Raw genomic sequence first — 22,772 nt, forward strand, 5'->3', positions numbered from 1 at the left:
AAAAATAAACCAGAAGGGGGTAAAAATATATGTAAAAATAAAATAAAAATAATAAACTTGGTGCTCCTTCCTGGCTTTGAGAGGAAGGGGTTAAAAATATCTATAAAAATAAAAATAAATGGGAATGGTGAAAAATCTCTGTAAAAATTAAATGAAAATAAACCAGAAGGGGGTAAAAATCTCTGTAAAAATAAAATGAAAATAAACTGGAAGGGGGTAAAAATCTCTATAAAATATAATTTGGAAGGGGGTAAAAATCTCTATAAAATATAAACCAGAATGGGGTAAAAAAACTCTATAAAAATAAAAATATTCTGGAAAGGGGTAAAAACCTCTATAAAATATAAACCAGAAGGGGGTAAAAATTCTCTGTAAAAATAAATTAAAATAAAAATAAACCTCCGCCACGCCCTCCCGGCGGCACAGCTTGGGAAATGGGGCGCAGGGAGAAGTTGGCGCGGCCCAGCAGCTCGCGTCGGCAGATGGGTGCCTAAATAAAAGCGCTGGCGCTCGGAATAAATAGCACAAAACGCTCGAGCCGGGCTCAGGGACGAGGGTGACCCCGGCCAGCACCGCTTGCTGGATTCACCCTTTGGCTGGGGTTGGACCCCAAGGTGGCACGGAAGCATCAAAACGAGGATTTTGCAGCAAAAAATGTAGGGTATTCCTGCAGCAGATGGGAGAAGAGGGAAACCTAACCCCCATGGAGCGCCGCTGCCTGACAGCCCTGATAACAGCACTCAATCATCCGCGGCGGCGCTGAGGAGGATAAATAGCAAGGCAGGGTTTACGCGGCGACCTTTCTTTGCTAGAGGAGCGTTTTATTTTTAAAAATGACCGCAGAATTTCAGGGCTTGTTTGCTTTAGCTGAAACGGGGTTTCTAAAAATTGTGCGTGCCACTCAGAGCTGGCAGCTTGAGGCTAGCAGTATAAAAAGGCCTGGAAAGTGAAGAAGAAAAGCAAAGTACGCTTTTTCTTTCCTCCAGGCGGGGGAAGCAAGGACACAAATGCTGCTGCTCTGAGTCAGGCTCCCTCGTGCGAGCTGGAGAGGAATACAACATCCCGCAAACCTCTAAAGCGTTAGCCTCCCTCCTGGAAAATGCTGGTGTTTGAGGAAATAAAAAATAGAACAGGGAGGCTTTTTGTCTCTAAAACAAGCCCTGGAGCCATGCAGGTCGGAGCGTGGGGACAGCCAGGGGTGTCAGTGCCACCTCCTGCCTGGCACGTGGACATCGCCGCTGGAAGGGCCCGATGGCATTGCCCCGTAGCCCGTGCCTGTGTTGGCTTTAACCCGTCCCCTTGGAAAAACATGAATTAGCAGAGCTTCCATCCCTTCCCCAGGGAGTCTGCTCCCGAAATAGCTCTTGCTATGGGGAGGTTTCCAGCGCTGGTCTGCTGGCGTGCACCTTCGACGTCGGCCGGGGATACCGCACGGGGCACGCCTGCAATCCTCCGTCATTACAGAATATATTTTATTTATGGAATTTTACAAATACCTTTACAATCCACGTGACATAAGTTATGCTCTTTGTTTCGACAAGTATTTCTTACAACACCTGAGTTATTAAAATACTGAGATGGAACTTGAGCTTCTAAACGGACACAGAAAGGATTAAAAAAAAAACAAACATACAAGCTCGATTTCGGTCACTTTCCCTCCTCGATCTCCCATCCCTGACCTGGTGCCAACCTGCCTGAAGCTGGAGCCCTCTCCCACCAGACGTTAGGTGAGAGGAGGGTCTCCTGCCCCACAAACCCCACAGCAACCCTTTTTGAGAACCTTTTTTGCGAGCACGTGGGTCGCTCTGCGAGGAGCCTTGTTCCTCCGAGGGGCTTTCCCCCCCGACTCTCTGCGTTGCAGATTTCTTGTGGTCACTTCAGTTGGCAAAAAAACAGGGTTAACTTGAAACAAGAACACGGATTCACCATCTCCACGGGGTGTTGAGGGCCTGGACCAGCCGGTGCTGGTTTTTACCCCATTTTCTGCTCTCTAGGACGCAGAGGACCCCCTAGCCACAGCCTGCGAGCGCGTCGTGGTCCCCGAGGGGCAGCCAAAGGATATTCCTCCCTCGCCCCCAGCCCAAAGGCTTTTCCATCTGTGCACACCGCTGAACCCCTCCTGCCAGACGTGACTTAGCCCTGGCAGTGCTCGCGCTGCCCTCTGCCCCGTGGAAGGCCGCCAGCCCCACACACGGCGTGTCCCAAATGCTTCCTTGGGAGAGGGCAGGCAGCGCGCACGCCGTCCCTCACAAAATCCAATTCTTCCACATCATCTGTCAGACGAGGCTGCAGCTCTCTCAGCAGGGAAAAGGCAGAAGCCATCCCTTCCAGTATCAGTATCGGAGCTTTATTTCTGAATTGCAGCCCAGAATTCGGACTGGGAAGCTGCCACACGGGACAACTCTTGGTGATCGCGGTGTCTCGCAGCACCCACAACACCTCGAGGTGCCTCTGGATGCCAAAAAGGCTCCCTGCTCCTGTGTGTGCAGCTATTTAACCTTCGGGATGCAGGATGAAGCCCACAGTCAATGACTGGCCTAGCCGAAGCCACCGAGAGCAGAGGTGCTGGTCCACGAGGGTACCGGCAGAGACCTTGGGACTCGGTGACAACTATTAGGAGCACAACAGGAACGTCACCCAGCTTTTACCTGAGGCAATTAGGAACTAATTAGCCAGTGACCAAACCAGGTCATGATGCTGCCGGATGGTGCTGAGCCTGCCGCAGGCTCTGCCTGCGTTCATGAGGGCCGAGGTGGCTCGTCTCCCTTGGGGTGGGCAGGCAGGCAGCCAAAATACCTGGCACCCTCCCCATTTTGTCTTCCACCAGGGGTGGAAGGGAAGGTGACGATGTGTGCACCAAAGCACCACTCAATGCCACCAGCACCACTCTGGCATCCCGATCCAACGCCATACCCACGAGGGTAAGCTGCCCGCATCGGCTCCCGGGTGCCAGCGTGGCCACAAACTCAACGCTGCCGGGTGCGGGACGAGGTTTGGGGGAAGCAGAGGGGAAAGAGGCGTGCAGGGAACCTCAAGCAACACAGGTGGGGTGGGCAACATTATCAATATGATAATAAGTCAATTCACCTAGTGAATCTGGGGAAAGCCAGCCCAGAAGCAGAGCTGGGAAGTGCCAGTAACACCCTTCTCTGGCTACTCCCGAAAGCTGGAAACACGCAACCTAAAGAGGTTCACAGTCTCTTTTTTTGTTTTGTTTTGTTTTTTTTTTTTTAAAAAAGAACAACGACACCACCCCCCTCCCCACCCAGAACCTCTGCACCTCGGCAGCAGCAGCATTTAAAAACGGGTGTCCGTGCCCAGGTGTCTGCATGAGCTTGGTCACAGTGCAAGGACCGCTTCTTCCCTGGCTGGGCAGCTTGTGGCCAGGCTAAGGGCTCGCCGTCCCTGCTCTTGTGCCCTTCTTGCCAGCATTGCTGCCCTCAAAATGGATTTTTTTTTTTCCTTATAGCAGCAGGGAGCCTCGAAGAGGTAACAGCGTCCTGCCAGCCTTCTCCCGACGCAGCCCATGTCTGTGAGCCTGACCCGCACGGGGTGAGGTTTGGTGTCCTCTGCTCCGAGCGCTGACACCCACAATGTGCTTAAAACCTCTTCATCCTCCTCATCCATCGCAGGAGGAGCAGGAACAGCCGCAGAGACGTGTTTCTGAAGACGGCGAGGACATTGCTCAAACTGTGAGCCGTGCCCCCCGAGCCCCATCAGCTCCCCCTTGTCCTGGGCTCTGTGCTCAGAGAGCGGAGCTGAGGACCTGCCAGTACGGAGCTCCCCGAGAAGCAGCCAGGTTTGTCGTGGTCTCCTTGTGCTCCCGAAGGCAGGAGAGAAACACCAGCTCCCCGTGCGATGCCTGCGAGCCATTCCCCTTCCACGCATGGTGGCACTCGTCGCCCCCGCGCATCCATCCCTTGGTAGGTGAGCAGGAGGCAGCTGGCGTCCAGCGCTAGCCCTGTCCCCGCAGCCCCATCACACCCCCTTGCAAAAAAAGGGTCAGGAGAGCATTTTGTCCCATCACACCGCTCCGAGAACAAGGAGGGGAGCAACACAGCTGGAGGAGCTCCTGTCTCCAAATCCATCCTTCCCGGGAGATGCGAGGAGAGGAGGGATGTGGCACGGGAAGGAGATCCTCTGGTCAGTTCGGTCCTACGGCGAAGGGGACGTAGCCCCGCTCAGCCTCGAGTCGAAATAATATGAAGTCTGTGGAATAGCTTTGAAAGCAATGCCTCTTCTGTAGTGTGTCGTGCCCGCACAGGTACTGTCGTATGCTTGCAGCAGGAAAAGAAAAACAAACAAACAAAAAAAAAACCCTCCCCACCCCCCAAAAAAAAAATAAAAATAGAAGGGGGAAAACTGGCACAGGCCTCCGGATGGGCTGGTCCTACCCGATCTGGATCTGGCCAGAGTACATGGTGAGCAGCACCATGATGGTGAAGCCCGTCAGCAGCCCCGCGTTCTGGATGGCGAAGGCGATCAAGGTGCTGCCGTTCTGCTCGTCCTCCCGGCTCACCTCGTTCATTTCGGGGAACTGGGGGGAGAGAGCGACGGCCGGGCTGATGGCCTCATCCTGCCTGCTGCTCCCCACCCATCCCAGCTCCCGGCAAGCATCCACCACCCATCCCAGGGTCCTCAGCACCACCAGCCCAGGAGGAGAAGCGGAGCTGAGCTGAACGCTGGCTGCCACAGACAGCATCAGCAGCTCCCAGGGCGACCAAACAACCCCCCACGCCTATTTTGAGGCCAAACTGAAGCTCTCACATAAAAAAAAAAGCAAGACAAAAACCCTCTCGGGGTCCTGACCGCACGCCCCCAGGGCTCGGCACGCACCATGTCAGCCAGCGCGATGTAGAGGAACATCCCTCCGGCCAGAGCGAAGATCCAGTTGGCAGAGAAGTGGCTGCCGGCCACGATGCCGAAGGCCAAGCCCACGTAGCAGCAGCAGGCCGAGATGAAGTTGAAGAAGAGCGCCTGGCGGATGGTCATCCCGGCGTTCAGCAGGATGACGAAGTCCCCTGCGCGACGGGAGGACGGGGAGCGCCGTCACCACACGGGCACGGGGCCGGGCAGCCAACACCAGCAGCCGATTTGGGATGGCACCAAGGAGCTTTTGCAGGAGGTCAAATTCCCCTGAGCTTTCCCGGAAACCTGGCTTGGCACTCGAGCAAGGAATTGGCACGCCTGCTCGTGCTCCAGAGCCGCTGCTGCCCGGGGAAGGATGAGGATCCCTCGCTCCCCAGCCCTGCTCAGCACCACGGGCGGCATCGAGCCAGCGCCATCGAGCGCGGGTGCCAAGCTCTGACCACGGCCGAGCCAGCTCCCGCGGCACAAACCCCAGCATCCGAACCCAAACCGCCCTCCCCAGCCCGAGCCAACGGTGTTGTTGTTTTCCTTCAGATGTCTCCGTCTAAAATTAAAGCGCAGACATCATATTACCTCGGTATTTTTAGCGCCGCGATTACTCAGTGCAGTTTACAGCCTCGCCTTCCCCCTCCCATCGGGGCCGTTTATTCCACCCCACGAAAAATCCTCCTCGAAAAACAACGGGACGACATCCCGCCGGACCAGGAAAAGTGGCACGGAGAGCCTTAAAGAGGGGCAGGAGAGCCCTCGTAGCACCTCGGGTGCCTCTCCCCGAGGACCCACGTACCCAGCTCGTGCGGGAACTCCTCGCAGAGGATGGCCACGGAGGTGCTGATCCCTTGGAAGACGGAGACGGTGAAGGAGGCGCCGATGGCCAGCCCGTCGATGAAGTTGTGGAGGCCGTCGCTCAGGGTGATCATCCACGCCAGCGTGCCGATGTCGGAGTACCGCACCTCCTTCAGCCAGTAGCACGCGCTCTGGGACGCCTGCAGGTCCTGCCACGGCACCAGCACCACGGGGCTCAGCACCCTGCCCTCCGCCCCGGGTTCCCCCCTCCTCGACGGGTTAAATCCAGGTGGATTTCCACCACCGCTTTTTTTTTTATTTTTTTTTTTTTTACGGGCAATTTTTCCACGTGCTCAGCCAGGGGCGGCCACGGAGACCTCTCCCCCAAACCTCCCCAGCAAATGATCCTTACGGGTCCCTTCCAACTCGGGATATTCTATGAACGAGGCACCCACCTGGACAGACAGGGAGCCCACGACGACCTTCTCGTCCCCGGGGGGGCTCTTGCACTCCAGCTCGCTGGCGATGTGCGGGATCATGTGGTCCAGGTCCCCGTTCTGCAGCTTCTCCGTGACCCCCTCCTCCTGGTCCTTCTTGGACGGCAGCGCCTCGGGGCTGTAGTGGCTGTGCCCGTGGTGGTGCTGCGGGGCAAGGGCATCCCCAGGGGTCAGCCTCCCCTGCCGCCCCTGCTCTTTCCCACATAAAAGTGTAAAGCACGCTGATTTAACTAATTTTGCTGAAATGTGAGTTAGAGGAAAATCCGAATTGCCAGGACTGGAGAGAGTGCTGTCAAAAAAACGCACGACCATCCAATTCCTCGATTTAAGTAAACCGGTCTTGGCAAGCAAAGGCCTAACTTTGTACACCCAGTGGAGAGCTGGTGGCACGGGGGGATTCGGGGATTTCAGCCCATGCCTGTGGTGTGGACATCGCTCCGAGCAGCCCCTGCCCGGCCTCACCTGGTCCTTCTGCTTCAGGAGCATCTTCAGGATCTTCTCGGTGAAGAAGAAGAGGTAGAAGCCCCCGAACACCACGGCGGATTTGGAAACGTAGTAATCTTCTTGAGGGTTGAAGCCAAAGGCCTGCGGGCAAAAGAGACGAGTGAGGGGGCAGCAACGTCCCTCCTCTGCCTTGCCTCCGGGGTAATCCTGCCGCTTTCTGACCTCTCCCTACCTGGCGGCTGCTTCGGGGGCTCAGGAAGCACCGTCCTGCACCTCTGCCCCCCCCCCCCAACCCCCCAGCCAGGCCGGCTGCACCCCAGGGCCTCGGATCTGGGGCAGGGCTGCTAAGAGCAGGCTCAGGAAGCCTCGACACAAGGGCTGCCTGCCCGCAGGGCCGGGAAGAGCACTCGGATATTGCTTCTCTGCTTGGAGCAGAGCCGAGGGCGCAATTCCCTTCCAAAGGAGGGCTCAAGGCTACAAAATTCCAGCTCTGGCCACCACCCCCAGGGGCTTCCAGCCTCCGTACCTCACTCTCCACGCAAGGCTCGCTCGCGGTTCCCCTCCGAGTCCTCCGGCTCCCCCTTCAGCGAGCACCCGGAGAGAGGAAAAGCCCCCGAGAGAGAGAAGAGGAGAGACCCGACGGTCCTCACCGTACCTCGGGAATGAGCTGGAAGAGGGCGTTGGAGTAGAGAGTTCCAATCGCCAGAGCTATGAAGTAGAGGAGCAGCCGCTTGTAAAAGGTCTTCTTCATGAAGGGCACCACGCTGGCTCCCACCAGCGAGCAGAGGGAGATGACGGTGACGCAGAGGAAACCGTAACCCCAGACTGCGGCGTGCGTGCCAAACCCCCCCGGGGGAAATCGGACGAGGGAGGTGGTCGGAGGGGAAGGAGATCAACGTGGGGAAGGGGCGGAGGGGAGAAAGGAATCCACGCCGAAAGGAAAGAGAGAGGAGGGAGGGAGGGGGGGAGAGAGAAGAGGACATTCATTAGCGATTGCTTGTTCATCCAGAATTGGTTCGAGAGCGGGGAACCCGGCGCTGAGTGGCTCTGGAAACAACTCGCCGGCCCTTTGGGAAGGGTCCGGAGCAAAACCCCTCTGCGGAGCCCACGCCGAGCTCCCAAAGTGAGTCGCTGCCCCGCAGGCAAACAGCTCGCCCTTCTCCACGCCAGCACCCCGGCCCCCATCCCCGAGCCCCCGTGGGACAGCGGGGGCCCCTCCAGTGCCACAGAGCGCCGGGGTCCCCGAGCATCTCGCGCGCTCCAGCCTCGGCAGCGCGCGCGCCGATTCCCCGCGAGGGTGGAGCGCACGCAAGTCACCCCAGCTCCTGGCACCGCAGGAAACGCAGCGCTTGGCTGTGACGCTCAGCAAATAACAGCGGCGGTTCTGGAGTTGAAAAGGAGCCTCGAAAAACAGCTCCTCGTCTGGCAGGCAGGCGGCCAGCACGGACGAGGATTTCGGTGCCCGAGAACAAAGCCGGGGCAGAGCCCAGCAGCAGCAGCAGCAAAGGACGCTCTGCTCGGGGAGCACCTCAAACGCAGAGCTCTCGGGGTGGATATTCAGCAGCTCGGGTGGGCTCTGCTCAGCAAACCTGGAGCACGAGCGTTTTGGAGGTACCCAACGTGAGAGCCGCGTGTCTGTTCAACTCCGGAACCGTGCAATTACGACACAATTAATTTGCAATGTATCTGTCAGGCCCGTTGGAGCACCAGGAAACCTCACGTAAGCATAAATCCTCCTGGGAACATTGCTCTCGTAAACCAACACGGGGAAAAAAAAATAAAAGGCGGCAATTAGGTTTTTAAACGCCCTCGGGTTCAGGGTGACGGTGGCATTTCTCCGGGCTGTTCCGTGTGCTCTCACGCCCTGATTTACGCGCTCGGAGCGTTTCCTGGTGCTCGGAGGGGCGAGGAAAACCCTGCGGAGCCCTGCGCAGGGAGCCGGTGGGACAGAGGCAAGCCCTCAGCCTCGGGTGACGGAGGGATCGATTGGATTCGGCAGGGTGGAGGCAGAGAGAGCCGCCCTCGGAGACAGGAGAGAGGCAGGGACTTTCTACCGCACCTCTGGGATGAGCTGGAAGAGCGCGTTAGAGAGCAGCGTGCCGATGGAGAGCGCGATGAAAAACGTGAGGACCCGGCGGAAAAAAGCCTTCTGGGTGCACGGTACGATGAAGAGTCCGAGCAGGGAGGCCACGTTAATCATTGACACACTGAGAAAACCAAAGCCCCAAACTGCGGAACGAGAAGAAACGAGGGCCAGACATTACCGAGGCTCCCGGCGAGGGGAGACGGGGAGGGTCCGGAGCCCCCCGGTCCAGGCAGGTGGGAAGGGCTCGCGCCAGCTCTACGTCCCCACTCCGGGGCCGGCCTCACGGCACCCGAGCATCTCTCCCTTTGCTCCGGATGCTTCCACTGCGACACAAACCATCAGTTTCGGTGCGGGGCCGGGGGGAAACGAATCCACCCAACAGCCTGCCCTGCCTCCGAGCCACTCGGCAAAGGTTTTTCCCAAGCCAGCCCCGGCCTTGCGGAGTGGGAAAAATGAGCGCTGTGCGCGGGGCAGCCGATCCAAGACCTTGGGCATCATCAGGACCCGGACACGTGGCAGCTTGTTCAGCACCAGGCGGTGGCTGGAGGCCACTGGGCAGGGCCGGGTTTGAGCAGCAGGTCCCGAAATTGCAAAGCAGCCCCCGGGGGCTCGCAGCGATGCCCCCCTCCTCGAGCTACCCCGGAGAACTGCGTTACAAGGACAGCTCTGACCGGCACCACGCGCAACCAGGGACAAAACCGAGCTCCAGAGCTAACAGCTCGAGCGTGCGACAGGAACAAAACCACATCGAGACACCCAGCCGCGCTCCGCAAGAGCCCCGAAAGGGAAGCTCGGGCACCTCGCGTCCTCGGGCTCCCCGCTCACCTTCGGCCGAGCTGGGCCTGCTCTCCTCCGTCTGCTCATTCTCCTCGTTCTCCAGGTTCTCCGCGGCGCACGCCCCCGACTCCAGCTGCTGCAGGATGGTGGGGCAGAACTCCTTGAACTCGCCGCGCCCCACGGCGGAGCCCTCGCTCAGGTTGTGGATGGCGAAAAGCTCCACGGAGCTGAAGCACTGGGGAGGGGGAAGAAGAGACGGAGGTTGCCTCGAGACCCCCGGGGTCGGGGCGGGGCGGCCACCCCACGGCGGGGGGGTCCCCGAAGCCCCTGCCTTACCCGGGAGAGGTTGGCGCGCTGCTGCGGCGGCTGGGAGGCGTTGGCGTGCCCCACTCCCACGTCCAGGCGGTTCAGCAGGGCCTTGAGCTGCTTCAGGCTCAGGGTTTCGCTCTCGCCGTAGCGCCGCAGGAGGTCCTGCAGGAAGGAGGCCGCCGAGAGCGCCGGCGGGGCCGCGGCATCGCCGCCGGCCCGTGCCCGCGGGGCCGGGAGGAGGCAGAGCAGCGCGAGCAGGCAGCAGCCCCGCAGGTTTGCGATGCGGGTCATGGTGCTGGGGGATGCTGGAAGAGAAGCCGTGCGCCGCCGTTAGCTTTAGCATCCCCAGAGGCTCCGGTGTGAGCTCCGGGATGGTGCTGAGAGCCCTGCCGTGGGATTCTCCTGCTGGCCGGGTTCCCCCAAAGGAGGGGTGCGGAGCCTCCTGCCCCCCGGCTCCATCAGGAGATGGCAGCAGAGGACAGCACATTTCTGCACCGGGGAGCCCCAGGCCAGAGCCGAGGGGGGAAAACTCTGCACGGTCAGCGCCAAAAGCACTTAGGTCCGAGGAGGGACCGGGTGCCGGGCGTTCGCTGCTGCTTCCAACCCCTCTGAGCCCACCTCCCCAGCACCCTGCGCCCCTCGCTCACCGCAGCCGCGTGCCGAGGGCTGGGACACGGCTCCCGGGGGCTCCCCAGCTCCGCAGCACCTCGGGGGCCCTGCGGGGAGAGAAGCAAAGCGGTTGGAAAGCCGGCAGGAGCGTGCAGGCAGGGCCTGATCCTGCGCGAGTGGCTCTCCAAGAGGCACAGCCAGCAAATCCCCGGAGCGGGACAGGAGGCCGGCACTGAATGCCAACGCTGGTGCCAAACGCCCTCGTCCCAGCCCGCAGCCAGCTCGTCCTGGCTCCCACGGCCCCGGGCTGGGCGAGGAAACCGGTGGCCAACCCATAAGGGTCCAGGAGCCCGGGGCCAGGGGTGGCATTCTCATTAAGGTTACACTTTAACCGCGTTAATTACGATGAACCCGGTTCCTTCCCAGCCAAAACTGCAGAAGCCCGCACAGTATCTGCCTAGACTCAGTCCTTGCCCTCTCTGCTCCCTTTCACTTACACCGGGGATCAATAAAAGCGGAGCCCAGGGTTCGCACTCTGGCACCCGCCGGGTGCCAAGCAGCGCGCCCGGAGGCCAGGCACGTCCACCCTGGGCAGCACCCAAGGGGCTGGCGCGGGGCCCAGCCTTGCCTTCTTGGAAAAGCTTGGCTGGAAGGCGGACGGCGGATCTGGGATTCACGAGGGCGCCCCGAAAGAAAAAAAAAAAAACAAAACAGCTCTGCCCTCCCCGTGCCGGGCCTGGGCTTCGTCGTCCGCCGCCTCCGTGCGCCCACCGGCTGCCCCGGCCCGGTCCCAAACCCCTTTTCCAATCCTTGGGGTTTTCTGCGAGCAGCAGCGGAGCAACCATCACCACCAGGCTGTAGGGTCAGGGCTTTCCCTACCCACGGCTTTGAAACTTTGACCCCGCTCCGGCAGAGGATCGGGGAAAGGAGCCGTGCGCACCCCCACGGGGACGGGAGCACCCGCGGCGCTGCCAGCCTCCGCCCCCCATGGGCGCACGCTGCCTCGTGGCTGCCCCTTTGCCGCTCGGGGTCTCCCAGAGCAGGAGGGGGACGTGGTTTGCAGCCCCCAGGGGGGTTTCTGCACCAAGCGCCCCTTGCACAGCTCCGTGCGGGGCCGCATCCTGCCCCGCGCCGGGCTCCTGCCCTCCTGCCGGCGGCGGCTGGCGGAGCTCGGTCTCCTCCAAAAATCCAGGCCCGAGGCATTTCTGAAGCCTGGCCAAACAATTGTTTCCGAAAATAGGATCGGGACACGGGGCTGCCGGCCACGGTCCTGCCCGCGGTGGCGAGGATGAGCCCGGAGGGAGCCTCGGAGGCACGCGGGGTCCCCGTCCCCTGGGGGCCGGCTCCCCGCGCTGCGCCCCTGCCCCGGCACCCACGTTCCCGGGGTTTTATGGGCTCACTGCCGCTCTGCGAGCTTTGTTCTCCAGGAGAGGCTCTGCCTGGGAGGTTTTGGCCTCCTCCTGCCGAGGCTTAGCCTGGATGCCTTGACTTAACCCCTTCTCCTCCCCGAAACGGGGGGGGACGAGTTCCCCAGGCTGACGGTGCCCCCCGTGGAGGTACCCCAAAACCCTCCAACTCCTCGGCAAGAGCCAAACGCCCTCCTTCCCTACCCAAACCCTGCCTCGGGGTGGGTCCCGCGGCTGCCCCCCCGGGGCTGGGTGCTTCCCCGCCGGCACGGGACACCCGGTGCCACCCGGTGCCACCCGCAGGGCTCACGCGTTGGCTCCCATCCCAGCGAGGCAAAGGGCTGCCCCGCTGGCACCACCACATCCCCACCTGGGGACGTTTGCCGCCTCCTTTCCCCGCAGCCGGGCAGGGGGCACGCTCCCCCCGTATCCCACCCCCGTTATCCCCCCCCGGGGGGGGTCTCTCCCATCGCCCCAAACCCGCCCGACCCCAACTTTTCCCCCAGCTGCCCAACAAGAGGCAGGGAGAGGCCGGCGAACTGCGACCTCCCCGCCGTCGCCGGCGGCTAGCGGAGGCCCCCCCCGCCCGGAGCCCCCACCTCTGCTGACCTTCACGGGCGTCCTCGCGGCGCGTGGCCGGGGTTTTCTGCTCGAGTCCCCGGGGCAGCAAAAGGGGCAGCACCGCGGGTCCCAGCACCCGACCCGTGGGGAACGGGGACGGCTTCTGGGGGGGGCCAGCACGGAGCCCCCCCGAGCCCCCGGCTGCCGCACGGGTCGGCGATGCCCGTGGATAACGGCACGGGGACGGGCTGAGAGCCGGTGGGGTCAGTGGGGTCGGGCAGAGCCCCTGTCCCGTCTCGTTTCCCCTAAATTCACGCCCCAAAGCTTCCCAAAAGCCATCGACCCCGATTGCAAAACTCCCCCCACGAAAGCGGGAAGGCGACGCCGGCCGCTCCATCACCCGACGCCTCGCTTCCCGACACCCCGCGCGGGGGTGACCCCAACCCCACCCCCCACCCCAAACCAAAAAAGACCCCCCCCCAAAAAAAAACACAAAATCCCACGGTGGGGGTGAGCCCCAAATCCCACGTTTGGGCATCGCGAAAGCGGGCAGCGGCTTTTTTTTGGGGGGGGGGGGGGGGGGGATTGAGCAGCTTCGTGGTGGGCACGGCTGTGCAAAGCCTGACCGGGTGCTGCTCCCTGCATCCTCATCCCAATCCCAATCCCATCCCAATCCCATCCCAGTCCCAATCCCATCGCAATCCTCATCCCAATCCCAATCCCAGCTCCTATCCCGATTTTCCCGTTCCCACCCCATTCCCATCCCAGTTCCAATCCCAATCCCAATCCCCAATTTCCCATCCCCATCCCCATGCCCCTATCCCTACCTCCTCCTCCTCCTCCTCCTCCTCCTCCTCCTCCTCTTCCTCCCCCCCCCCCCGCCCCGCACGGCGCAGGCTCTGCCGGCGGCACGGGGAGCGCCCCCATTGGCCGGCGTCACCGCAAGCCCCGCCCCTTGCCCCGCCCCCTGACCCCTCCTCCGGTCCCGTTCCGCCCCCCCCGGTCCCGTTCCCCCCCCCCAGCACCGCGCTGCCGCCGTGGCACCGGGGGGGGGGGGGGGGGCGCGGGGCATCCCCCGGCCCCGTAACCCCGCGGTGCGCGGAGCCCGTGCAGACCCCCCCGGGGGGGCGGGGCACCCCCCTGGGAACCCCCCCCAAAAAGGGGCAGGGCACCCCCAGACGCCAATAAACATCCCCTGGGGGCATGGGGCACCCCATTGACCCCCCCAAAAAGGGGCGGGGCACCCCCGGACCCCCCCCAGAAAGGGGCGGGGCACCCTCAGACCCCACCTAAGCATCCCCCGGGGGCATGGGGCACCCCAATGACCCCCCCAAAAAGGGGCAGGGCACCCCCAGACCCCGATAAACATCCCCTGGGGAACGGGTCCCCCCATTGACCCCCCCCCAAAAGGGGCAGGGCACCCCCAGACCCCCCCTAAGCATCCCCCGGGGGCATGGGGCACCCCAATGACCCCCCCAAAAAGGGGCAGCGTACCCCCAGACCCCCCCCCCAAGCATCCCCTGGGGACATGGGGCCCCCCCCTAACCCCCCCCCCCCCCCCCAAAAAAAAAGGGGCAGGGGACAGGGGCACCGAAGCGGGCCACGGCCCCTTGCCCCCCCCCCCCCCCCCCCCCCCCCCAGCCAGGACAAGCAAGCCTTTCAGCTCCCACCACTAATTAACACCGCTTCATTAAAAGCCGGCGGGTTATAATATAAGGCCGGGAGGGAGCGGGGCTGGCGTTGGGGGGGGTGGGGGGCAGCACCCCATTACAGCTGCGGCCCCCCCCCCCCACTGGGGAGAAAGGGGGGGGTCCCCACGCACCCACTCCCCCCCCCCCCCCCGCGCCCCGCCACGCACCAGCTGCTGCCTGCCCGGGCTGCCAAAGTCCGTCAAGGAGGATAAATCATTAACGAAGCGGAAAAACACGGGGCAGGACCGGGGCGGGGGGCACACCGGCCCCGCGCCCCCCCCCCCCCCCCCCAGAGGCTGGCCCCCACCGGGCACCACCAGCGGGTGCGGCGGCACCCGGAGCCTAAATATTTGCTCAAAGGGCTAAGGAACAAACCCTGCCTCCTCCACGGCAAACGAGCGGCCCCGGGGGGGTGCCGGCGGGGTCCCCGAAGCGTCCCCAAATGGACGGTTTTGTCCCCAAAGCGGTGGCTTGGTCCCCGAAGTCCCCCGGCCAGGAGGAGGGGAGGGACCCCCCAGGTGCCGGCGCTGCGCCCCTCCGCGCCACCCAGCCCCGACACCGAGGCGCTGCCGGGAACAGCTTTATTGAAGCGAAGGGAAACCTGCGATTACAGCCAAAAAAAGAGGAAAAATAAATAGCTTTTTTTTTTTTTTTTTTTTCCAACTCTGAACGAAGGCCGGCGGGAGGGAGGCTGCCGCCTGCTCTCATCCTGCCCCTGGTTGCTCAAGGGAAGGGGGGGGGGGGGGGGCCAGGCAGGCTCGGGCTGAAATCCGGGGAGGGGGGGTCCCCAAGAGCTTCAGGCTCAAAGGGCTCCCGTTTATCTCCTGCCACGGGAACGGAGCGGCCGAAATAGGCGAAGTGCTCGAATGTAGGGTTTGGGAGGGTTGCGGGCTCTCCCAGCAGCCGGGCGGCCGAAAGGGTACAAAATAAAATAAGTAAAATAAATAAATAAAATAAATAAATAAAGAAATAAAATAAATAAATAAAACAAATAAATAAAATAAATAAAGGGGCTTGTTAAGCAGCCGAACTGGAACTGGATTTGTTAAGTTAAACGGGAGCCAAAAAAAAAAAAAAAAAAAGGGGAAAAAAATGAAGAAAAAGGGAAGAAAACAAAAAAAAAAGGAAACCAGCGGCTGCCTCGGGGGGCACGCGCAGGAGCCGAGGGAAATAAACGGCAACGGGGATGGGCTGGGGCAGGGGGTGGTTCGTCCCAGTGCTCCCCAGTGAGGCTGGAGGCAGAGCGGAGGCTGGGGCCTCTCCGGAGGCAGCCGGGCCTCAGCATCCCAGCAAAACAACCCCGGGCCTCTCCGTGGCCAAAAACGCCCCTTTTCTCCCCAAACCGAGAGGCTTCCCCAAGGCGGCTGCGAGCGGCGGTAACGTCAGAAAAAGGAACGGACGAAACCAGAAGCGCGTTAAAAAAAAAAAAACAAAACAAAAAAACACCCAAACCGCCCCGAAAACCGAACCCCAAAGGCCCCGAAGCCCCCCCCCCCCCCCCCCCGGGTGCGGGGGGAAGGACTCAGAGGAAGAAGAGCCTGTCGCAGAGCTGGGGGGCCGGCTCGTGGTGCAGCACCTGCCCCGCCAGGAAGGCCAGCCTGTGCGCGTACTTGCAGGGCGCCGGCACGCGGATGGTGCCCGGCCAGTTCCAGTAGAGGTGACACAGCTTGAAGGTCAGCCTGGGGACGGCAAGGAGGACGCGTCGGTGCTCGTTTAGTGTTTTTTTTTTTTTTTCCTTCACCCCCCCCCCCCCCCCCCTTTTCCCAAAACCAGCCGTGCGTCGGAGGCGGGAGCGGCGACGCCAGCCGTGCCGGATGGGCGCTCTGGGCCGTTTCCCCCGAGCGCACGGGTGCAAGGTCAAGGCTCTGCCAGCTCCTGATCGCGTTAATTACACGGCTGCTGCTTGGGCCACTTCTGAAACCACGGCAGCTCCCTCCCAACGGCACCCCGGCCAGGCCAGGCAGGTTTTTATCCCCACTTTTATAACTTATTTCTCGCCCGGAGATGAGGCGAGACGGCTGCAATCCTCCTCCTCGCCCCCTCGCTGCCCATCACGCCAAACGGCATTAGGAGCAGACCCAGCCAGGCCCTCGGTTGCCTTCCCACGGGATTTTTTCCACCAAAAATCCCCGGTTTTGGCTGCGGGAAGGCCGCCCTTACCTCTGCAGGTGCTCGGCGCTGAGGTTGGCCGTGTTCAGCACGCAGACGTAGCGCGTGGGGATGCTGCAGCCCTGGCGGGCGCGGTGAGCCAGCAGGTAGAAATCCTGCCTGCAAGAGAGGAAAGGAAAAAAAAACAAAAAACAAAAGAGGTCTGCGCGTGGCAGAGCCATCCCAAAACGCCCGGCACGGCCCTCCCAGTACTCACCAGTCCGTGCTGGTGATGGTGTGGTCGACGACCGTCCCCGCCGGGGGGGACGCCAGCCTCTCCGAGGTGTCGGTGTAGAAGTTGGTGCTGATCTGCTTCTGCACCACCACCACCACCATGCTGGGCCGGTAGTTCTCGAAGGTGTCGAAGCATTTCTGCAGCTGCGGGATCTCGTACTTGACCACCGTGTCCAGCTGCCCGTCGGACACGCCGTCCCGGTACACCACGATCTTTTTGGGCAGGCAGTGGTTCATCTGGGGGGGGGGGGGCGCAGGGGTCACTGCATCGCCCCCGGCACCGGGTGGAGCAGGGGCAGGAGAAAAGCTGACCAGAAGCTGGGTGCTCGATGCCCACCCAGTCCCCAGGAGGACGAATTTCTGCCACCCTGCCAGTTCAACCCACTGCCCTCGACCTGGGTGTGGAGCACCAGCTGTATTTGGCCTCGGCAACCCCATTTCCGAGCAGATTTTGGAGAGGCTGGCGGGGCAGAAAGAAGCAGCGCCTGCACCAGAACTGCCCACGGGCAGCAAACCCAGTTTTGGGGTGTTTCTCCAGCACTTGCAGAGGGGTAGGAAACACCAAGAGCTGGCAGAGCCCGGCTGCCAAACACCCCCCCCGCACCATCACGCAGCCCCTGGTGCTGCTCTGATCCTGCGATTTGCTCCTGCCGGGGACCAGGACGGGGCTCGGTGGCTTAGCACCGAAGCACTAACGTGGCACTTGCCCCGGTGCAAAGCAATCCCGCGGGCAGGTCCGCACGTTCCTGAGATAAGGCGAGCCTCCGGCGGCACGTGGGGCTCGCTGCAGACGTCGCCTCCAGTCCAAAGGCTGCCCCGAGGCTGTTTGCTCGCTCGCACGAACTCAGGCCAAGGGGGTTTGGGGCATTTTGGCTTTTCGGGGAGCCGGCCCCGGCTTCGCCCTCACCTCGTGGAAGTGCTGCAGGGCATCGGCCAGGCAGAGCCGCAGGCTGTCGGCGATCTCCTGCTGGGGCATCTGGAAGACCACCCTCGAGTACCACTTGGTCAGGACCCTGTGGGCAGGGGGGGGGGACACGCGGGTGTCAGCGAGCCAAAGTCCGGGGCGGTTGTGCAAGCCGCCAGCCAGCCTGGCACGGGGTCACGGAGCCTTTTCCCCAGCCCGAGCCGGTGCCAAGGGCCAGCACGCCCAGCGCCAGCACGCTGGCAGCCCGTGCTGAGCGCAGCACTGGGGGGAGGCGTTGCTTTTCCCCCCCCCTAGGGAAGGCGAGGAGGTGATATGGGTGCAGGCAGGGAGGGCTGAGGCACTGGGAACCCCCCCTCCCCGCACACCACGTACTGGTTGATGCTGGCGACGAAGCCGATGACGGAGCGCATCCCCCTGCCGTGGCTGACGTCCATCCCGATGACCATCAGCTGCTTCTGGGGAGGGGGGAAAAAAAAACAAAACAAAAAAAAAGGTCAGGCGTGAGCACTGCGCCCCGCTTCTGGTGTCTGCCTGAGCCGCCACCCCCCTCAGCTGCCAGAGGTGCTGCAGGCACAAAATGAAGACGCCAGCCCTGCTTCGTGGATGGTTTTATCCACCTTCCCCAAGGGAATCCCATCCCCTCACCCTACAGGAAGGCATCGGGGAGGGACTGAACGCCCCTTTCACTCCAGGGAACAAGCAAGCAGCTGCGCGCACACGTGCCAGGCAGGCGAAACACAACCCACACACATGCCCTGCTGCCCGCACGCCCCTTGCACGCTCCCCACGCACACACAAAGGGTCCCGTGGCACCGCCGTGCGCCTTACCAGGGGGACGTCGACCCCCCAGAGCTCGCCGCCCAGCTTGCAGTTAATCTGCAGCAGGACCTTCTGGATGATGCTCCTCATCTTGCTGGACTGGCCCATCAGGGACTGCACGTTGATGACCTGCGAAAACAGGAGGAAAAGGGGGGAAAAAAAAAAAAGAAAAAAGGTGAGGCTGGAGGAGCTGCCCCCCGGCTGGGGCCGCTTCCTCCTGCACCCACCTGCGAGGGCACCGGGGACTGCACGCAGCACAGCTTCTTGATGGCGCTGTACAAATCCTCCTTGCTCTTGGTGGTGACGCAGAGCAGCAGCTGCACCTTGTCCTGCACCGGGGCACAGCGCGGGGAGCACCCTGAGCACCCCGAGCACCGGAGCCGCCGGCAGGGACCTCCCCGGGGCCCCCCCCAGCCCCCGCTGACCCCCAGATCCCACCTCGCTGCCCAAAACGCTGCGGATCGTCTTGACGTAGGTCTCGATGCGGTCGTCCTTCAGCTCCACCAGGGCGGGGGCGTTGACGTGCATGCCGATGGGGCCGCACACGCTCTTCATGGCGGCCACCAGGTCCTTCATGAGGTCCTGCAGGCGCCGCGGGTAGACGAGCAGCCAGTAGTTCATGGAGATCTAAAGGGGAGGCCGGGACAGCCTCAGGGGCACGGCTCCCGAAACACGGCCCTGCCTCTCCCACGGGGCACAGAGGGGAATTTTGGGATGGGGAGAGCATCCCCGGAGGAACCCCAGGGGCACACCACGCCGCGCAGCTCCCGCAGCCGAGGAGGAGGAGGAGGAGGGAGAGCAGCCACCCCATCCAACCTCCTCCAGAAAAAAAGAGGCCAGGAGGCAAAGCCAAGGAAAACAAGCCAAGGTTTTCAGCTGGAACGCGGCGCCGTGTCCAGACAGGCAGGGAGCAGCGGGGTGCCAGCGCCGAGAGGACCCATCCCAGCTCCCAGACAAAGGCAGGTTGTTCTACGGAGCGGGCGCGCGCTCACCGTGGAGATGGAGGCCTCCCGCGACACCTCCTTGCTCCAGTTCAGGTCCTCGGCGGGGAAAAAGGAGCTGTGCCGCAGGTTGATCCTCTCCGTGGGCAGGATCCGTCCCTGGGTCTGGAGGGAGCAGAAGACAACGGGAGCAGCTCCGGGGACCGCCCGGCGCCGTGCCGCTCGCCCTGGCCGCGGGGAAGCCCTTACCCTGTGGATGTCCTGGCCCAGGACCAGGCCCCAGCGCATGAGCTCGTGCGAGGCCTCCTGGCTCTCCCGGATCCTGCGCAGGAGGCTGCAGAGGCACTCGTAGTGCTGCTGGGGGCTCTGCAGCATCTCGCGCATCACGTCCTGCAGGCAGCGAGGTGGGGGGGGGGGGGGGGGGGGAGGGTGTCACGGCGCTGCGCCCCCCGCCCCGTGTAAGCTCGGGGTCCGACTCCCCTTCCCCGAGGCCGACCTTCAGCATCCGGCTGTCCTTCTTGATCTCCGTGACGCCGGTCAGGAAGGTGAGCTCCGGCACCAGCAGGATCATCTCCACCTGGGGCTGCGGGAGAGGCCAGGCTGTGCCACGGGCACGGGGCAGGAGGAGCCGCGAGAGGGGCAGGAACACGTTCCCATCTCCCTGCCCAAATCCCCGTGCCCGGCTCACCTTCCTCCCCGGCATCCTCTTCTCCTTGGGCCTGTGAATGAGCAGCGGCTGGTCCAGCTCCCTCACTGTGATCCCGTACGTTTTGCTAGAGGAAAAAAAAAAAAAAAAAAAACAGGAAAAATAAAAAAAAAAGGTTCCTCGCTGCTGCACCAACACACGCCGCTCATCAACCCGAGGCAAAGCCGTGCCATGGGGCAACCACATCCCAAACCCTTCCCATCGCCACCAAGGCGGCGTCTCCCGAGGCTCCCCACCTGTAGTAGTCCACGAAGGTGATCTCCTCGCCGCTGGCCAAGGTGAAGCTGTCCCTGGGGGTCTTGTCCCAGTCGATGTCGTCGATGCGGTAGGTGCGGTTGTTGTAGCGGGTGATGACCACGCTGCCCACCAGCTGCTTGGTGCACTCGTCCTGGAAGCCGGCGGCGTTCTGCTTGTAGATGGCGTGCCTGCGGCGGGGAGGAGCAGGAACCTCGTGCCACGCGCTCAGAAATGAACCGCAGGGAGCCAACCGCGGGCACGTGGCTCCCGGAAAGCGTTTTTTTTTTTTTTTATCCCCCCCCCCCCTCCAGGTTTTCCCCTCTTACATGGAAGCCAGGACGGAGTCGCTCCGGATCACCTTGTGGACAGTGTCCACCTGGAGGAAGAGCCCGCCGTCCCTCCTGCGGATGCTGACGGAGTACCCCGGCCAGACCTGCAGCCTGCGCCAAGGGGAAGCAGCACAACAGCGCCCAGGTTACACCCAGAGCGGAGCCAGAGGCCGTCCTGCCAGCCAAAGAGCGCTCAAACACACGCACAAGTTATTTCCCAGCTGGCTGCCAGCTCTCAGCTAATAACCCCTGGACTGCGCTGCAGAAAATCGGCGCTCTGAGGTCACGCTTGCCAGAGCTGGCCAAGAGCAGGGACAGAGCTGCAGGGACAGAGCTGCCCTGCAAAGGCACCCAACTTCCCAGCCACGTGCTGCCGCAGCAGAGCTGTCTGCAGGGCCACGTGGATGGCTGTGAGACCCCAAAGAGAAATTCCCCATGCCTGGCACAGCCACGACCCAAGGAGGCTCCTTAGGAGCCCTCGGCGCCGTGTCCAGGGTGGTGTTTCTCTGTAGGGCCAGGGATGTCCCCAAATCAGCACGAAAACCCAAAAAAACGTGTCCAGCACCCACCTGTAATGCTGCAACATGCTGGCCTGAGAAGGGTCAAAGAAGTTTCTCCCGATCAGCTTCATGTCCAAGATCCTCATCACCCTAAAAAGGGAAAAATTAGACAGTTTTGGGCTCCGAGGGGTGGCTGGGGCTCGAGGAGCGCGGCCGCCTGCCCTCACCTGCGGAACACCACGTTGTAGAAGGGGATGCAGAGGTCGGAGCTGGGCTCCAGGACCTTGGTGATCTGGATGGTGATGCTGACCTCCTCCCCGTCCGCCCTCCTCTGAGCCTTCAGGCTGACCGACTGCGGGGCGAGAGGACGCCTTAGAGGGGGGCAGGAGGGATGCTTGGAGACCCAGCACGCGGGCTGGAGGCTGGGGACATCCCCGAGCCTCCGATTTGGGGGAAAACAACCTCCCCTGGCATGTAACAGCTCCAGTAACGTACCTGGGGCAGCAGGATGGGCAGGTAGAGGATGGAGCCATCGAAGGCAGTCACGTCTCCGGTCACCGAGCGCTGCTCCTTCAGCATGGCGAAGCGCGTGCTCCTGCACTCCACCTCGGGGCTGCGGACACGGGGAGGCAGCGCTGCACCGCCCGGCCTCCGCTCGCCATCCCTGGCCTCTTCCCCCATCCCCTGCCCCCAGCCGGGGCTTTGGGAACCCGGCGAGGGGAGAAAAACCAGAGCCAACCCCCCTGCGGTGCTCCGTGGCTGCGCCAGCCGCTCCATCTAGCGGTGGGGATAGCCAGGCAACCCCAGGGCTGCTAATTAATCGTGGTGTAATTACCCCCACCCTGGGTGCTGCTACCTGAAGGTAACGTGGTACTGGTACACGGCCTCGTTCTGGCAGTGGATCCGCACCGAGTTCAGTCCCACGGGCACCGCCGCTCCCCTCGCCGCCGGCTTCGCTCCCGGTGCTCTAGGAGAGAGGGCGCGGAGGCAGCCGGGCGAGCGAGGCCCGAGGGGAGGCTGCCGCCCGCATGCAGCCCCCGGGGGGGGCTCCACGCCAGTCACTTACTGTCTGCTGGTGGCCGGGGGGGGCTCCGGGGAGGACGAGGGGCCGGGTGGGCGCAGGCCGGGCTTGGCGAGGGGCAGCACGGAGGCTCTGCCGGGGGGGGCGGCGGGCGGCGCATCCCCTCTGCCTCGGTAAAGGATCCTGTGACGCCCCCCCAGGAGGGTGGGGAGAGGCTGGTGGGCACTGCCACAGCCCCCCCATTTGATATATTTGATATACGCCCCCCTCTGCAGACCCCACGTCCTCCCCACCCTCCAGGCCCATATCGCATTGAATTTGGAGACCGAACACCCGGGCCTCCCGACTCACCGGCCACGCGTGGGCAACGCCGGCTCCCCCTCACCGGCACCCACCACAGGACCGGGCAGCACCGGGGCGTCCTCCGCAGCCCTCACCGTGCTGGCAGCACCGCGGCCTGCGGGGAGGAACGAGGCCGGTGGGCTCACGGAGGCCGGACAGGCCTCCCCCACCTCCCATCAAGGCACGGCGACCTACCGAGGGGCCAGTCCCCCGGTTCCAGCGAGGGGCAGGGCTGCGTGCTGAAACCCAGGCTCCAAAAAAGCGAAGAGAGCGAGTCCGGCGAGGGAGAGGGCTCCGGCACCGCGGAGGCCGGCGTAACGGGAGGCTCGCCGGGGAGGCTCCGGGGGCCTTGCGGGCTGCCGAGGCCCGGCTGTGCCCGAGGCCAGGGCGGGACGAGGGCCGGGGTCCCCCTCATTCGGCCGGGGGGGGCGGCGGAGGGGCGGCGGGGGAGGCGGAAGGGCGGCGGAGGCTCCATGGCGAGGCCGCCCCGGTCGAGGCCGCCCCGCACGCGGCTCCGCTCCCGGCGCGCGCGCGC

At 62.8% G+C, this 22,772-nt stretch overlaps 2 protein-coding genes across 4 annotated transcripts; both read right to left on the reverse strand.

The window, feature by feature from the left end:
• Positions 1–1,458: 1,458 nt before the first annotated feature.
• SLC39A14 (solute carrier family 39 member 14) lies at positions 1,459–12,767 on the reverse strand. 3 transcript variants are annotated; one of them, XM_040538438.1, is made up of 10 exons: positions 12,393–12,760; positions 10,416–10,484; positions 9,796–10,073; positions 9,508–9,694; positions 7,252–7,421; positions 6,615–6,737; positions 6,111–6,296; positions 5,657–5,864; positions 4,837–5,021; positions 1,459–4,537 (listed from the first exon to the last, which is right to left on the reverse strand). In XM_040538438.1, exons 1-10 carry the CDS (start codon positions 12,739–12,741, stop codon positions 4,391–4,393), a joined length of 1,902 nt encoding a protein of 633 aa, XP_040394372.1. In that variant the 5' UTR covers positions 12,742–12,760; the 3' UTR covers positions 1,459–4,390. The 3 variants fall into 3 exon arrangements, with proteins under 3 accessions (XP_040394372.1, XP_040394371.1, XP_040394373.1); XM_040538437.1 differs by having other exon boundaries at positions 6,111–6,737; positions 12,393–12,767; XM_040538439.1 differs by lacking the exon at positions 7,252–7,421 and having other exon boundaries at positions 4,317–4,537; positions 12,393–12,763.
• Positions 12,768–15,316: 2,549 nt separating this feature from the next.
• PIWIL2 (piwi like RNA-mediated gene silencing 2) lies at positions 15,317–22,749 on the reverse strand. Its single transcript, XM_040538511.1, has 21 exons — positions 22,433–22,749; positions 22,247–22,352; positions 21,941–22,078; positions 21,731–21,841; positions 21,370–21,487; positions 21,102–21,226; positions 20,944–21,024; positions 20,372–20,485; positions 20,045–20,233; positions 19,791–19,875; positions 19,599–19,685; positions 19,352–19,492; positions 19,154–19,267; positions 18,600–18,788; positions 18,389–18,490; positions 18,171–18,290; positions 17,715–17,797; positions 17,325–17,430; positions 16,401–16,654; positions 16,196–16,303; positions 15,317–15,714 (listed from the first exon to the last, which is right to left on the reverse strand). The coding sequence occupies exons 1-21, from the start codon at positions 22,710–22,712 to the stop codon at positions 15,558–15,560; spliced, it is 2,808 nt and encodes a 935-aa protein (XP_040394445.1). The 5' UTR covers positions 22,713–22,749; the 3' UTR covers positions 15,317–15,557.
• Between the last annotated feature and the right edge of the window lie 23 nt (positions 22,750–22,772).

The sequence above is a fragment of the Cygnus olor genome, chromosome 27, assembly GCF_009769625.2.
Source record: "Cygnus olor isolate bCygOlo1 chromosome 27, bCygOlo1.pri.v2, whole genome shotgun sequence".
In the NCBI taxonomy this organism is placed as follows: domain Eukaryota; kingdom Metazoa; phylum Chordata; class Aves; order Anseriformes; family Anatidae; genus Cygnus; species Cygnus olor.

Coding starts and splice junctions, on each gene's coding strand:
- SLC39A14 (XM_040538437.1), bottom strand. CDS start 12,741: ATGGAGCGGCCGGCGTCGCCTTCCCGCTTTCGTGGGGGGAGTTTTGCA. Junction 7,422..9,507: donor CAGGCCCAGCTCGGCCGAAG/GTGAGCGGGGAG, acceptor CGCACGCCGCAG/TCTGGGGTTACGGTTTCCTC. Junction 6,738..7,251: donor TCTTCCAGCTCATTCCCGAG/GTACGGTGAGGA, acceptor TTTTGCCCGCAG/GCCTTTGGCTTCAACCCTCA.
- PIWIL2 (XM_040538511.1), bottom strand. CDS start 22,712: ATGGAGCCTCCGCCGCCCTTCCGCCTCCCCCGCCGCCCCTCCGCCGCC. Junction 20,486..20,943: donor AGCATGTTGCAGCATTACAG/GTGGGTGCTGGA, acceptor CCCTTGGCGCAG/GCTGCAGGTCTGGCCGGGGT. Junction 19,876..20,044: donor ACCTTCGTGGACTACTACAG/GTGGGGAGCCTC, acceptor TTTTTCCTCTAG/CAAAACGTACGGGATCACAG.